At 45.6% G+C, this 16,751-nt stretch overlaps 1 protein-coding gene across 1 annotated transcript in view; it reads right to left on the bottom strand.

The window, feature by feature from the left end:
* Positions 1-1,089: 1,089 nt before the first annotated feature.
* Positions 1,090-16,751, bottom strand: part of cita (citron rho-interacting serine/threonine kinase a) — a 54,019-nt gene continuing 38,357 nt past the window's right edge. The window contains 15 exon segments of the mRNA XM_024374610.2: positions 1,090-3,070; positions 3,781-4,171; positions 6,763-6,933; positions 7,030-7,108; positions 7,246-7,326; positions 8,844-8,972; positions 9,144-9,345; positions 9,575-9,714; positions 10,171-10,306; positions 10,451-10,531; positions 11,619-11,788; positions 12,345-12,449; positions 12,655-12,746; positions 12,962-13,142; positions 13,470-13,607. Coding sequence (XP_024230378.2) covers positions 3,047-3,070; positions 3,781-4,171; positions 6,763-6,933; positions 7,030-7,108; positions 7,246-7,326; positions 8,844-8,972; positions 9,144-9,345; positions 9,575-9,714; positions 10,171-10,306; positions 10,451-10,531; positions 11,619-11,788; positions 12,345-12,449; positions 12,655-12,746; positions 12,962-13,142; positions 13,470-13,607 — 2,120 coding nt within the window. The 3' untranslated portion in view covers positions 1,090-3,046.

Genomic DNA, 16,751 nt, shown 5'->3' on the forward strand with positions numbered 1-16,751 from the left:
GAGACTAGGAAAGGAAGAATGTTCAAAATCATTTGCACCCAGTTTCACGTTCCAAACTCTGCAGCGCAACATTAGCTGGGTTCCAATACTTAAGTGTGACCCTGTTGAGACGGAGAACAGCGCCTTACAATGTGTCAATTAGAGTTCACAAGTCACCCAGTACCACTCCTGTCAGGTCCGGTCATGCTGGCAAGGGAAAGTGCCAATCAGTGAATAGGGTGTTAGGGCCAGGGCAGGGGCAGAATCTCCCAACAATGTCTGGGTGGGGGGCTTGTCTATATAAAAGGTCCTGATGTGCTGAAAGCCTTCTTCACTTCGTCATTGTCAATCTTCTCTTTCAGCAAGGTGTTTAACAACGAGTCAATGTCTAAATAGCATATGTCACTTATGCCATAATCTCTGTCCCTTCACAGCATGGATGGAGTCTCTAGTAACTTGTTTATTTGAGGTCGTAAAATCAGATAGGTAGCCTGGCGGTTAGAGGTATTGGGCCAATAAGCAAAAGGTTGGTGGGTCGAATGCCTGAGCCGACAAGGCATTTAACCCTAACTTCTCCGGGGTCACCGTTGATAATGGCTGATCACCTGGCGGTGACCTCATTCTCTGAGGGCGTCTCAGAGGGAGTGGAATATGCAAAAAACACATTTCTATTTCACACCTGTACAGGTTACTCACATGTACATATAGTGAAACAGGACTGTATAAGCTTCCCCTAATTTAGACAATTACAGCTGTCTACATCTAAACTTTAAAGCAACATGTATGAAGATTACATTTCAAGTTTGACTGCCATTCACTCACCCACACCCCTCAGATGACCAATTGTTCCTGGGCACAGGCAGCTGTCCTTCTCCTCAGAGTTATTCCCAGTTTAAGACACAAATAGCCGCTGCTGCTCTGCATGCCAGTGGCTCCAGAATGGGATGGCATTGTCACAGTGAGGCTGGGGCAGCTAGTGAATACCAAATGTGCATTGTTACCCTGACACACTGGACATAAACACACAATCTCTTTCTCCCTCTTTCTTACACAATCGCTCTTTCTCTCTCGCACGATTCCACATAGGCCACACAGGATATACGCCAGCAATTAAAGACAGTGGTTATGTTTAATATTGTGTGACAAAACTCTACAGGGAAAGCTAGTACATCTTTTGTTAGCATTTGTAAGACATCAATATCTTCATATCGAGCACAGGGCGACATGTTCCTCGTCTAAACGGAATCCTCAAAATGCACATATCTAAAGTTTAGCTCATATCTGTGCATCACTGGTATTTTGCTCCAGCAAAGTTTCTGAAATCTGAAACAGTAGAAGGCTGGACTTACGTAGCAGATGGTAAATTGATAAGCAAGCCTGAAATTAAAATCGATTTACAACCCTGTTCACTCCCACCCTGATGCGGAGTAAAACGAAAAATGTCTGCTTCTGTGTGTAGAGGATGTGAGCAAAAGCTTTCTTATTGCACATGTAGGCCAAAATCTGTTCCAAAAGCATTTGCTACGTGACCTTTCAGTGCTTCACTGAATTTGGTTGAATATAAATACATTTAAAAAATGACAGATCTTTCTTTTTTTTTTTTATATCAAGAATAAGTAAATCAAAAGTAAGTAGATATATTAAAGTATAAAGAGTAGGCTTATGTGACTGCTGCATGAGAGGTGTTTAGCAGTAGGAAAATGTCGCTCAAAATAGCTTAGGAGGATTTGAAAGAAAATGGAAATTGAAGGCTAACATGTAGATTTCTTTCTTTAATCGCTCATGCTCCAGTGTCGAATCGCATGTAGTTCACTGAAATGAAGTTGAAGATCATAGGATATGTCTTTTCCATTCTCATTTAAGTACATCCATGCCTTAAGAATCAGTTAATCAAAGAACATTATTTTATGCACCGATCGATCATAAACAACAATTTCGAGGGTATGTATACACAAGGTAAGGGGAGATTGGGGTAAAAAAAAGAAATATTCAAGTAGTGGGTTGTAAGCTTAATGATTTCTCAAGCCGCATGTAAGTTTGCTTTTGCGTGTGGAAGTGCATTACACAAGATGGGACCAGGGCAAAATGCTCACTCGATAAAGGACGTTTTTAAAAGAATAATATTCATTTGACATTCAAGAGGACACACAACAATCACTTTTCTCTTTAACAAAAATAGACGTGGCTTTTCCAGCCTTGAGGTTCCCTTTCAGTATCTATAAAAAGTCAGGCTCAGTCTGAAATGGCACCCTAATCTTTAAAGTGTACTACTTTTGACAAAAGCAGTGCACTATATATGGAGTAGGGTGCAATTTCGGACTAAACCCAAGTCTGCCTATTTACAGTGTCAAATAGCATCGTGATGATTTATAAAGGCCCGAGTGCCAGCTGGTGCTGGGGATTGTGGGTAGCGCAGTTTTAGTGTGTCAGCTGTAGTCTTCTAGCTTAGGGATGGACCAATACTAGAGGGCTGCTGTGTGTGTGTAGACTTTATTCCATATCATCTCTAACACACACACCTAATTACACTTGATGTAAATCAAAGACTAGGATTAGTTGATTATTTGAATGAGGTGTGTTAGTGCTGGGCTGTAACAAAAGCCTGCACACACTGCATCCCTAGGAGATGCCCACCACTGATCTAGCTGATATGCACAGGGTGAGAGCAAATCTAGAAGAACATTTCGTTGTGTTTCTAAACTCTGAAGCCTCATCTGTAAGTGCTATTTCCAGGATGTAATTTTGCAGATATTCCAAGCGTTTTTGTCAGTGTTTGTGACAAATGTTATGTTTTGGTCCTTGCTGACTTTAAATGATGGATACCTTTTTTTATTTGTTAATGTATATCAACATTAGTATTATTTTTTATTATTTATTCTAGTAAAAACCCATACACATGACATTCAGCTTCGACAGTAGGTCATCAACACTTTAGCTGCTTGTCCTATTGGGCTCTCTAGGTGATGCAGTATTCTGACCCCGCTCCTCTTCCCAAACCCTGGTAAGAACTGAGTGATGTGCTGTGCTGGGGATGTCACTCTTCTAACTGATGTAGTGCTGCTGTCACTCAAACAGATGACTGATCCCACACCTGTACAGAAAGATCAGAGACAAATAGGGTCAGATGATAAGGTTAGTGTAAAGGTTAGTGTTAGGAGATAGGCAAACCCACTATCCAGTATACACTTCCACACTATTCCCCCAGGGGGCTGCAGCAATCTCGTCCAGGCGCTGAGACTGGTTGATAAGCACATCAGGTGCTGCCAATTGAGGTGATCAGTCAGAGTGTCAGCTTGGAGAGCCGGGAGGCTGCTGGTTGGTTTGGTGGCAATGAGGCCTTTCGTTTGGTTTTGAATCTTGTTTGGGCATGCCTGTTTGCACTTTCCTTTTTCGTCACCATCAAAAACAAATAATAATCCGCTTGGACTGGCCGACCAAGAGGTTGAGAGAGACAGAGCTGTACATTCAACACCTAGGCGCACACACTGATTTCTCACATAAATGCACACATTCATTCAGGTTACAGACCGGTTAACTAGGCCTAAGACCCTTAACGAGTGTAACAATATCCATAGGCTAGTTATTGGTTCCGTAACAATATCACTGGAATAGGAACGTCGTATTGAAAAATACATGAGTCAGCATATCTATAGAAACTACTAAAAAAAAGACAGAGCATGGGACCATAGGCCTTTGATCAAAAGTAATGCACCCAATACCACTCAAGTTATGTCCTGTAATGTGGGCAAGGGAAGTACATAGGACTCTGGGAAGTATAATGTACATAGTCTACTGTCTCACCTTGTTGACCGTGGTGAGGGGCGTGCGACCGGAGCTGGTGTGGAGTCTCTGGCGAACTCCAGGCTGCTGCTCCTCGAACCCCCGACCGGGTGACCTCTCCCTCCTCACGTCCCGGTCCATCAGCTTCCCTGGGGAGCGGTCGAGGCGTAGGTCCCCCCCCATGGCCCTTCCTGGAGACCTGGCCAGACGGGGGTCCATCATCATCCTGCCACTGGGAGACTTCTCCCTCTCCACTGAGTGCGGCGGGCGGCCAGGCGACTTATCGCGGCGGAACTCGGTGCGGGCCTCGCGGTAGCGGCGTGGCGTGCCTGGGTCACTGTGCAACGCGGGGCTGGCTGCCAGGCGCTTGGTGATGTGCTCATTGTAGGAAGGCGGCCCACGCTTGTTGGGGCTGCGGACGGAAAGGGGGTGGAGAGACCCATTGTGGAGATGGAGAGGACCGGGGACCACATGACAAAGATCACAGGGTCAACATTTTGTTAGACCATCAGAGATGGTGTCAAGAAAGCATTGCATAGTGTACTGCTGGGGTTGTGGGAGGGGAACTATCTGTATGAACAAGAACCGTGGGAGGGACACTATCTGTATGAACAAGAACCGTGGGAGGGACACTATCTGTATGAACAAGAACCGTGGGAGGGGAACTATCTGTATGAACACGAACCGTGGGAGGGGAACTATCTGTATGAACACGAACCGTGGGAGGGGAACTATCTGTATGAACACGAACCGTGGGAGGGGAACTATATGTATGAACAAGAACCGTGGGAGGGGAACTATCTGTATGAACAAGAACCGTGAGAGGGGCACTATCTGTATGAACACGAACCGTGGGAGGGGAACTATCTGTATGAACAAGAACCGTGGGAGGGGCACTATCTGTATGAACAAGAACCGCGGGAGGGGTACTATCTGTATGAACACGAACCGCGGGAGGGGAACTATCTGTATGAACACGAACCGCGGGAGGGGAACTATCTGTATGAGCAAGAACCGCGGGAGGGGAACTATCTGTATGAGCAAGAACCGTGGGAGGGGAACTATCTGTATGAACAAGAACCGTGGGAGGGGAACTATCTGTATGAACAAGAACCGTGAGAGGGGCACTATCTGTATGAACACGAACTGTGGGAGGGGCACTATCCCCCCCCACTTGCTCTCAGAACAGCCTTAATTCATTGGCGAATGGACTACAAGGTGTCGAAAGCGGTCCACAGGGATGCTGGCCCATGTTGACTCCAATGCATCCCACAGTTGTGTCAAGTTGGCTGGATGTCCGTTGGGTGGTGGACCATTCTGGATACACACGGGAAACTGTTGAGCGTGGAAAAAACCCAGCAGCATTGCAGTTCTTGACACAAACCAGTGCACCTGGCACCTGCTACCATACCCCGGTTCAAAGGCACTTAAATATTTTGTCTTGCCCATTCACCCTCTGAATGGCACACACACACACACAATCCATGTCTCAATTGTCTCAAGGCTTAAAAAGCTTTAAATGATCTCCTCCCCTTCATCTATACTGATTGAAGTGGATTTAACAAGTGACATCAATAAGGGATTGTAGCTTTCACCTGGATTCACCTAGTCACTCTATGTCATGGAAAAAGCAGGTGTTCTTAACATCAGTGTAAATGCATATTAAGCTTATGTCAATCAAAACTATGGCTAGTGTAATACTCTCAATAGCTCTGTAAAATGAAATAATGACTGCAGCGAGCAACGGCTTTGGATGTGGAGAAAGCAATTCTCATTGAAATCCTTGGAGATAATGCAGACAGGTAATTTGTTAGCCACACTCTGTCACAGTAGGAGACTAGAATGAGCAAGTGCAACGGAGAAAAATGAGACATGGCTGACTGCACATTTGGTTCCACCAATGAATAGCGAGCTAAAGAGATTGAGTCATATCGTCACCATGTTAGCTCCAGAAGTCACATCTCCAATTCTATAGTCCACAGAGGATTATGGAATCAATTATATGAAAATTGTAGCTGGTCTTTTTCCATCCGTGACCTGCAGAGGTGGCACACCTACACTTCATTTAGCGTTATAATCAACACTCATTTTTCAGCCCTAAATTGCACAGAGAGAGTACAACACTTTTCCATGTATGGATAAAGGCTGAATGAGGGTTGACAAATTACATTTGGGATGGCTTTTTCGAATTCGGTCTTTGTACTGTATTTTTGATGAGGAAAAATAGCAATGAACCCTCTCTACTGTTCTTTAAACATCATAAAGCACTATATGGTACGGTGGTCAAATCAGCTAACTCTAAACACACAATCACTGCAATATTATGTACATTAATGCAGGTGCTTGATTGGTTGATATAGGCAGTCTCAGAAAATACAAGAAGTGTCCATAGTTTATTTTAAATATTTTATTATAACATCACACAGGGGCCATTTTGAATAAAAATTGCCTTACTTAGGCTTTGTTACAAATAAAACATGAAATCTTCCTCCTGCAAAGAACAGAGGCTAGTATTAATCCAGATCTCAGATGGTGTAGCAGATGGAACACCATCACCAGATAGTTCACCAGTTATGTACGCTAACCTATGCCACCTGTTTGCCAGACTATATCAACTGTACGACAACCTATGCCACCTGTACGGCAACCTATGCCACCTGTACGACAACCTATGCCACCTGTACGACAACCTATGCCACCTGTACGCCAACCTATGCCACCTGTATGCCAACCTACTGTATGTCATTTGTATGCCAACCCATGCAGCAAGTGTGCCACCTGTGAGAAGCTCCACGCCATCACCGTGCACTTCAGTGATTCCTGGTGGAATTTAAACAATGGGCGAAATTAGAGAGAAGGGAAGTCATTCTGAAGTCACACTGTAACCATGACTGCCCCAATCCTGCCTCCACTAACCAGCTCAGCCAACAGAAGGTGCAGTGACAGAATGAAGGATGCCCATTGTTGCTCCAAATCCCAGAAGAAAGAGCCATATTAACGTACCTGCGTCCAGAGCCATTCCTCTGCAGCTCCCCCTCCTGTCCCAGGTTGCCCTTACAGCAGATGACCCGGAGCTTGTTCTGGTAGGACGATGCCAGGTAAATGGCTCCGGAGGAGATGGCTGGGCCCAGGTAGCGTGGGTTGGGGATGTCCAGGTGAGCGTACGAGTGGGCCCTGACCAAGACACAATACCCCCCATTTATTTCTTACAATGTTATGCTAACTAGCTCAGGGTTGCAGTTAAGTAAAGGATCAGTGAGGTAATCTTACCCTAGAGCAGAGTGGCCCTGGACCTCGATCACATCCAACGAGTTGAAGTAGGTCACAAACAGGTAGGGTTCTCTGTAGGCTGATATAGAGAGGAGCACTGTATTACAAGCCCCTATAATGTCTTATTATAACACTTTTCTAGATGGCAATTCTTCAATGCTTTGGTTAGGATCCCTCCGAGATGATGGTTTCCGATGTAAAATGGTTTTGACTTACCAAACGAGAGAGGCAGACGGCTCCATTTGATGTCCTCACTTCGACTCCTGCGGCCGTATGCGTCCACAAACACCCCGAACTCTGGATAAGGAATCATCACAATAGAAATAAGTGATACTGCTGGTATGCATTGCAAACTATGTGGAAATGAATATAACGGACATTTTTTAGCAGTCATCAGAGCATGGCTACACTACTCAGTCATTACATAATCATAAAGACATCATGGGCACTCTCCCTCCCTCACACACGCACCAGGGTTTCCTTTAAACGGTACAAAAACAGCTTTTGACCCGGGAAAAAAATGAAAAACCGATTTAAAAAAAAGAAATAAATGCTTTTTAGTCTATTCATTGATGGAAAAACCAGTCGATGGAAATACATTTGACTGGACATGTGTATCGGCCTATAAATTAATTTGCATAATTTAGTGGAATTAAATGAGCCGCGTAGTCATTATTTATATTATCACACGCACACAGCCTACAGATACAGAGCCTAGCTTGAGCGGATAATCTGTCAGCGGATGAGCTGTTGCTACAGCTCCTCAAACAGCTAGTTAATTTGTTTCGGGAGTGAAACGTGCTTTTATAATGTAAGCCCAATCATTGCGCAACAATTATAAAGGCAATCGCGTGTTAAAAACAGCTTTGATGACCATGATTAAAAACAGCTACTCTTTTATTTCTCTACTGGTAACTGAAGGGCGCTTCATTTCGCCATTCAAGTGCATTGGAAACAGTAAGCAGGCTTCCGCACATCACACATCACTTTGCAATGAGTTGGAGACAGTATGCATTTGAAAACATACTTAATTGGTTGAAAATTGAACTTTTTACCTCATATTATGAGGCATGTTTTACCTCGCTTCAAAGTAGCCTAGCCAAAATCCGACCATAAAACTTGGAGGCAATTATTTTATTGAGACTTCCATATTCCATTGAAACCAGTAACATGTTGATTTGCTTTTCAAATCAACTTACAACTTACTTTCATTGTCCAGTAGCCAAAGGCACAATCCTAATCATTTTAGCAACCAATACTAATGTGTTTGCATCTTTAGATCTCCACTCTAAATTGCTAACGGATATTTTCATTTCTATCACATTAAACCACTCACACGTGCAGTGAGCTTTTGTCAGTCGAACAGTCTACCGACTTGTGTGCATTGCTACGCTTATAACGTGAAAAAAATAATAGTTAATCAACATTTCAAGCTAAACATTCTGATCGGTTGGATCAGCCTAATTGGTTTTTAATATTTGTTTTATATAGCCTAGGCCAACTGCTGTTTGTTACTCGTCTTGTTGTCTGAGGAAAAGTAAACGTGGACAGTTATTCTAACATCTTCAAAGTGCGCATCAGAATTAGGTAGGAAGGACACACGCCATTGAATCCTCGAGTTGCATGTTCTGTTAAGATGAAATACCATAATCTAAATGTGATTTCGGTCATTCTGAGCACCTAATCAGGTTATGCAGCCAATGCATATGGGTCCGGTGAATTTCTCAAATATCCGGCACCACATTTTCCTAATGGAAAGACAAAGACGCACGCACACGCGTGGCCTATAGAAGTGTGTATGAAACATGTCTGACCGTGGAAGCAGAGCAGGTACTCGTCTTTCTGCGGTGCCTGGGTGACCTGGATGATGGAGATGGGGAAACTGTGGGAGGAGGCCGCAAAGATGGCCGAGGCCAACGTCACATCGTTCTTATCCAGGAACTCTGCAAGAGAGAGGTCCCCACACCAATCAATCAACCAATTATACAAAAAATAACCAGGTAATCTCTCCCAGTTTCAGTGTGTTTGGTGCCTAATGAATAACACCCTAGTTATCCCGAGATAACAGTGTACCTTGAACATGTTGTATCCTGTGTGATGAGTTGCTGACCTACCTTCCAGCACGTACTGCTTCATCTCCATCTCGTAGAACTTGTTGGTGCCGATGATGATGCTGTAGCCTGTGAAATGGATACAGCTGCAGGGCTCTGACGTCTCAATCTCTTTCCTGATGCAGAACTTATTGAGGCTGTCGTTGTAGCGCAGGATGGTGATCTTGTTGGGCATGGCGGCACAGATACACGTGCCATTCTCAATCTGCACAAGGGCCAATAACAACACAGTCGGGAGAACTATCACACTCCAGAAATACAGCGTAATCAGTTGTGTCCACAGTTTCGAGGAAGGCACAGACAACATGAAAAGGTGCTTGAATAATTTGCTATGATTGAAACAAAGTTTTACACCAGAAAACATTGTTTCGTCCTATTTCGATAAGGTGAAAAATCCACGAAGAAAAGTTAAGAATCGCAAATCGGTGGCTCACCTTGCCAGAGGAGAAGAGGTGGCATCCCTTGACGGTCTCAAAGATGTATGGGCTGAGCTCTGGCTGGGCTGGGAGATGGGACTGAGACAGAGACTGCTTCACCTTCTTGATCTCCACCAGACACAGGGCCCGCTCCTCTCCTGGACGGGACATGGTACAGATATCAGAAACAAACACATACAGTACCAACTGCATCCTCCATCCAATATAACACATACATTTGTGATCAGTTTCAACAGTTATTGCACTATACTAACACGATTCAGAATCGCAGTACTGCTAAACTGCAAGTACTGTAGCGGAGATGGTTCAGTGAACTACACTCGCATGCTGAGTAACTTGCCTGTTTATTTAATCTTTATTTAAGCAGGCGAGCCAGCTAAGGACAAATTCTGATACCTGAAGACAGATTTGAACTCCCAGAGCCCATGCCTTCTATCAGGCTTTAGCTCGGGGAGCTAACACAAGTCTGTAGGCCCGCAGGCAAGCCAGGTTTGATACTCGCATATACCTGGTATAGGAAATGGGGTCCATTTTTTCAAGACCATGTTTCCAGTAGCTCACGAAGCTAAAGCCTATAATAGTACAATACTGACCAGTAATTATGAGCAGCTTGTCGTGCTCCTTGATAATCTGGATCTGGAAGACGGAGGCCAGGCCGGGGATGTGAGTCAGGCTGTTCTTAATGACGTTCAGGGCATACAGACCCTCCTCAGAGCCAACCAAAACTATCTATGGCGGGGGAGAGAGAAAGCCAATGTGAAACTTTAGGTAACATTTAAATCAATTCCCAATCGCTTACCCAGTTCCCTGGGTACGTTTCCTGGTTCTATATGCATAGTGAAGCACAATCCTGCATAAAACTCGCACACGTACCTGGTCGGTGAGGGGCAGGGTACAGTTAATGTCCAGTCGGTCGTCTCCTTCCAGCTTCAGCAGAGAGTTACCCAACAGTTTCTGTTGTCGGAGAGGGAGAGGAACACAGGCCAGGTCAGGGAATCGTGACGTGTAAACCTAACCTAGCATTCTACCAAGACAAAGCCCCCAGTATCTACTAATGTCAAAGCAGGACGTTGTGAGGGTCATATAGCCTGCAGGACACAGTGGACGTGACAGAGGCAAGTGGTTTGCAGGGGTGAAGCAGGTGACGACACGGGGATGGATATGGGCAATTGGGGGTGGGTTTGCAATAAATACAACGATTTTACTTATGTAGCACGTTCCGATTTCCATACAACATTTTACGCAAGAAAAGAAAAACAGGAAGATATCAAAATGAAAATGGTACACCAGACAAACCAATTGATCGACCAATCCATCGATCAATTGTATCGCAGGGCTGCATGGGCGGGTGTGGCGATTGAGACTCTGGACGTGCACGCACGGCGCCGGCGGACAAAGCTGCACAGCAGTGTTGTCTCACATACATGCGCTGCATGGGTGCTGCATTGTGTGGGTATGTGGCTGCTCTTCAGGGTCGAGAGAGCGGGTGCTTGCACTATATGTGTGACTGACACGTTGAATGTGTAGCGTGTGTGCATGGGTATGTATACAGTAAGTGTGTTTACTGCATGCTCTGTCAATCATAGCATACGCTTGGGCCCAAGCATAAGGCAGAGGCTCGTGCAGCTCTTTACCTGGACCAGTGGGGAGAGGTTCTTCTGTCTTTTAGGAACAGCTGTCTACAGTGTGGTCAACAACACCCCAGTGTATTTTACACATACAGCGTGTGTAAAATATGTATTCACGCATAAAATCATTGACAACATCCACAGACACAGACGGTAGAGGGACAACATGCAGACAAAGAGAGAGGGAAAGGGGTGGGGAGGGGAGAGAAAGAGATACTATTGAGTGGGAGTACACCCTATTCTCTCGGCAAACACCAAGAAAGTCTTGCTCTCTCATGTTTGAGTGTGGGTTCCATCTGTAAACTAGTAGGAGAACTCCGGCGCAGACCTCGAAAGTAACAACACTTCAAATATCAACCTGACTAGAGGTTGAAGACGGCTTTCGAGATATGCACACAAGCACGTCCACTCACCGCGTCAGCCTCCACCTTGTCCTTGGAGCCCCTGCTGCCGGCTACGACTGACTCCAGGACAGCCACCCAGCGCTGCTTGTCTGGGAAGCTTGGAGCCATGAAGTACAGGGACTGGCCTGGCCAACAGGTGGTGTGTGGGTGAGACTCCAGCTTCAGGATGTACGGGGTGTCTGCACACAGACAGAAGCACAGACAGAAGCAGACAGAAGCACAGACAGAAGCACAGACAGAAGCAAGATACGAGAGTGAAGGGACAGAGACTACAGATCACATTCAAATACAAAACAGCAGCGGCAGGCTCAGCAGTTTAGCTACTTGACGACTGTGCAATTACTCCTGCAAAGAGTCATCAGATAGGATCAGTTTAGGTAGTTTTGCACAAGTTAGGATGTAGGGAGAGGTCAGGTGTTCATTAACTTAGTGTGTTCCAGATGGAGTTTTCTGGGAAACAGAAGCTCTACTCTGATCTCCAAGTGCATTAGTCAGGTAGATCCCAGTGCTTGACTTGGGCAGGAGCTCACCGGAGCAGAGTACCGGCACCTCAAATGTTCTACTGCTTGAGCTCCTGTTCCTCTTATAGAACATTAGCTCACACGTATTGTGGCGCTCCTGCACCTAAATATAAACAGTACTGGCACAAAACGAGTACCAGCACTTATTTCTGTCCAAGACAAACACCGGTGGACTCTAATCTACATGTGTACAGTATCTATAAGTGCATTGTACCCGACTTGGCCGTGTTGATGAGCTCCGAGGCTCCCACTGCTCCGTGGATGGTCACCTCTCCATCAGGAAGACACAGCTCAAACTCCTCCTCTGGCTTCAGAGAGTCTGGAAACACACCAGAAGTACATTTACTAGGGCACACGGTAGCAAAACGTTTTGCAACGCAACCAGGCCAGCTACAAGTCCAGGTAGAACCCTCTCTATTTTAGACTGTTGCCTAATGAATATGATCCAGGAGGGCAAGGGTCATGAAGACGCTGCCAAAACAGTCTGGTGAAAGAGAAAGGCGAGTTAAGTCAAGGAGCAGTACCTTCTCTGGGTTCAGCGTCGTAGATGGACACCTTGGTCCCATCCAGCACCACGTACTTCCTCTCCCAGCCCTGCTGGCCACGCTTGGAGTTCCTGCAGAGACAGACACACAATTCAGAGGTGTTACATTTTCCCTGTCAAGGGCCCTACCCAGAGCTCATGCCCAAGAAAGATGAAAAGGAGGAGGAAGACTTTTGATTTTCAAACCACTTTCCAACAAATTCTCAAAGTGCTCTACATAAAGCAAGGTAAGGTAGGTAGAAACAGAAGAATGTCCATAATAAAGATGCTACTGTGAGAACACAGACCTGGGTTGTTTCATCCATCCCTCCAGGCGAACGTGGCCAGCGGCCTCTTTGAGCTGCAGGGCAGGGGAGCTGGCCTTCTCCCGACACAACGCCTCTGAGAAGTGGGTGGCGTACTCCGCCGGCAGGCCGCACGTGGCAGGGAGGCAGGGCGAGCACTTGGGGTGGCAGAGGGTGTTGCACTCTACAGAAGACCAGGAAGAGAGAGAAGGAAATACATGTATTGTGGAGGAGTGATTTTCTTCAGTTATGTTGGCTGAAAACAAGTACTCTGTTGCATTGCATCTTCATATCTGTACACGAGTGTCGGGAATAAATATACATATATATATTTTTTTATGTATTCAACGTAATGGCCACAAGAAAGGGAAGTTTGTTTCAACTATTTCTTTCAACCACAGTTAATAAACATAATGCAGTGGTCTGGGACATTGCTCATGAGCGCAACAGCAGTGCTATGGTAGCAGTAATGAGAAAGAAAGGCAGAGTAAAGCCCATTAGGACTACTAACCTAGGCAGGTGGCGGCCTGGCGTCCAAAGTGCACAGTGTCCAGGCAGACAGAACACTTGGTGGCCCTCATGTTGAGTCCCACGGTGAAGCGATGGGGGATGTTGTGGTGCATCCTCTCCTTCACGCGACGCCCGTACTCTACAACAACAGAGTGACAATGAGTGAAAACTAGAATGAGTGAGTTTTGCAGCGGTTGTGCACATAGTTTGCATATTGTTTTTGTCACTTAAAAGCTCCTGACAAGAGAAAGCAAAAATGTTTTGACAGCAAGACAAAGAGTAGTATATGAGGCATAGCAATTCATTTTCTGCACGTGCATATTTTCAGTTCTAGCGACATAACCATGGTTATGAGTCGATTCATGCAAATGACAATGGGTTTATGTACTTTAACTACAGTATTTGTAAAAGAGATGGTTTCAGATCTACTTCGCTTTGCAGAAAGAAAGGCTGGTCAAAGGACACACTTTATTTTCCAGTCTAAAGTGCTGCTGGGGCTCTAATCCAGCAGGGGTTGGGTCTTGACAACTGTAAACCAGAAGTCCTGAACCGCAACCCCGTCTTTGCTTTTTGAGGGCGTTTGGCACAGAGTTCAATAGAACTTAATGGAGGTTACATTTGCCAAGAGCCAACCCCACATTGTTTACCAACTGGCATGGAGCCTTTCCTGAGAACCTTCTGAAGCACTCTCTATTCTTGCCTCCATATTGTTCCCTACTAAATACCAATACTTGTTCCTTCAGTCAATAACCCGCCCAGCATCACGTGCATCTCAGATGCAGACTAGCGTTGTAAATGTGCCCCATGAACCAGTTGAAAGGAGGAGGATGATCCCACTCTCCGTAGCCAATGTGAGTACTTAGAGCATGCTCTGACCAGCTGGCAAGTGTCTTCACTGATATTTTCAACCTCTCCCTGACCCAGTGTGTAATACCCACATTTCAAGCAGACCACCATAGTCCCTGTGCCCAAGAACGCCAAGGTATCCTGTCTAAATGACGATTGCCCCCGTAGCACTCACATCTGACACCATGAAATGCTTTCAAAAAAGGCTGGTCATGGCTCACATCAACACCATCATCCCAGACTCCCTGGACCCATTCCAATTCTCATACCGCCCCAATAGATCCACAGATGACACAATCTCTAATGCACTTTCCCACCTGGACAAAAGGAACACGTACTGTACGTGAGAATGCTGTTCATTGACTACAGCTCAGCATTCAACACCATACTACCCTACAAGATCAGCACTAAACTAAGGACCCTGGGATTAAACACCTCCCTCTGCAATTGGATACTGGACTTTGACGGGCTGCCCCCAGGTGGTGAGGGTAGGCAACAACACATCCGCCACACTGACCCTCAACACGGGGGCCCCCAGGGGTGCGTGCTTAGCCCTCTCCTGTACTTCACGTTCACCCACGACTGTGTTGCCGCACACTGGTACCTAACAACGACACAACGATGGCAGGCCTGATCACCGACGATGATGAGACAGCCTACAGGGAGGAAGTTAGAGACCTGGCAATGTGGTGCCAGGACAAAAACCTTTCCCTCGACATTAATTAGCAAGACAAAAGAAGCAGATGGTGGACTACCGGAAACGGAGGGCCGAACACGCCCCCATTCACAACAACGGGGCTGGAGTGGAGACAGCTTCAAGTTCCTCGGTTTCCACATCATTAAGGACTCAGGGTCCAAACACACCAACACAGTCGTGAAGAGGGCACGACAAAGCCTCTTCCACCTCAGGAGGCTGAAAAGATGGGCCCTTAGATCCTCAAAAAGTTATATAGCTGCACGACTGAGAGCATTTTGACTGTCTGCTGCTCGGCATCCGACCGCAAGGCGCTACAGAAGGTAGTGCACACGTCCCAGTACATTACTTGGGCTGAGCTCCCTGCCATCCGTGACCTCTATACCAGGCGGTGTCAGAGGAAGGCCCTAAAAATTGTCAGACTCCTGCCACCCAAGTTGAAGTCTGTTCTCGCTACGACCTCACAGCAACCGGTACCGGAGTACTAAGTCTGGGAGCAAAAGGCTCCTGAACCGCTTCTACCCCAAAGCCATAAGACCGTTGAACAGTTAATTAGACAGCTACCCAGACGTTCTGCTTTTACCCACTTTCTACATGTACATAGTACATCAATCAATCACCAAACCAAAATGTACAGTTGAAGTCGGAAGTTTACATACACCTTAGCCAAATACATTTACTCAGTTTCTCACAATTCCTGACATTTAATCCAAGTAAAAATTGTCTTAGGTCAGTTAGGATCACCACTTCATTTTAAGAATGTGAAATGTCAGAATAATAGTAGAGAGAATGATTAATTTCAGTTTTTATTTCCTTCATCACATTCCCAGTGGGTCAGATGTTTACATGCTACCAAATACTAATTGAGTGTCTTGCCTTTAAATGATTTAACATGTTTAACACAAATGTGTCGGATAGCCTTCCACAAGCTTACCACAATAAGTTGGGTGAATTTTGGCCCATTCCTCCTGACAGAGCTGGTGTAACTGAGTCAGGTTTCCTTGCTCAGGCCTCCTTGCTCGCACACGCCTTTTCAGTTCTGCACACACATTTTCTATGGGATTGAGGTCAGGGCTTTGTGATGGCCACTCCAATACCTTGACTTTTTTGTCCTTAAGCCATTTTGACACAACTTTGGAAGTATGCTTGGGGTCATTGTCCATTTGAAAGACCCATTTGCTACCAAGCTTTAACTTCCTGACTGATGTCTTGAGATGTTGCTTCAATATATCCACATAATTTTCTTTCCTCATGATGACATCTATTTTGTGAATTGCACCAGCCCCTACTGCAGCAAAGCACCCCCACAACATAATGCTGCCACCCCCGTGCTTCACGGTTGGATGGTGTTCTTCGGCTTGCAAGCTTCCTCCTTTTTCCTTCAAACACAACGATGGTCATTATGCCCAAACATTTTTATTTTTGTTTCATCAGACCAGAGGACTTCTCCAAAAAGTATGACCTTCGTCCCCATGTGCAGTTGCAAACCGTAGTCTGGCTTTTTTATGGCGGTTTTGGAGGAGTGGCTCCTTAATTGCGGAGCAGCCTTTCAGGTTATGTTGACATAGGACTCGATTTACTGTGGATATAGATACTTTTGTACCTGTTTCCTCCAGCATCTTCACAAGGTCCTTTGCTGTTGTTCTGGGATTGATTTGCACTTTTCACACCAAAGTACGTTCATCTCTAGGAGACAGGAAGCGTCTCCTTCCTGAGCGGTATGACGGCTGCGTGGTCCCATGG

This window comes from Oncorhynchus tshawytscha, linkage group LG02 (assembly GCF_018296145.1).
Source record: "Oncorhynchus tshawytscha isolate Ot180627B linkage group LG02, Otsh_v2.0, whole genome shotgun sequence".
Classification (NCBI taxonomy): Eukaryota; Metazoa; Chordata; class Actinopteri; order Salmoniformes; family Salmonidae; genus Oncorhynchus; species Oncorhynchus tshawytscha.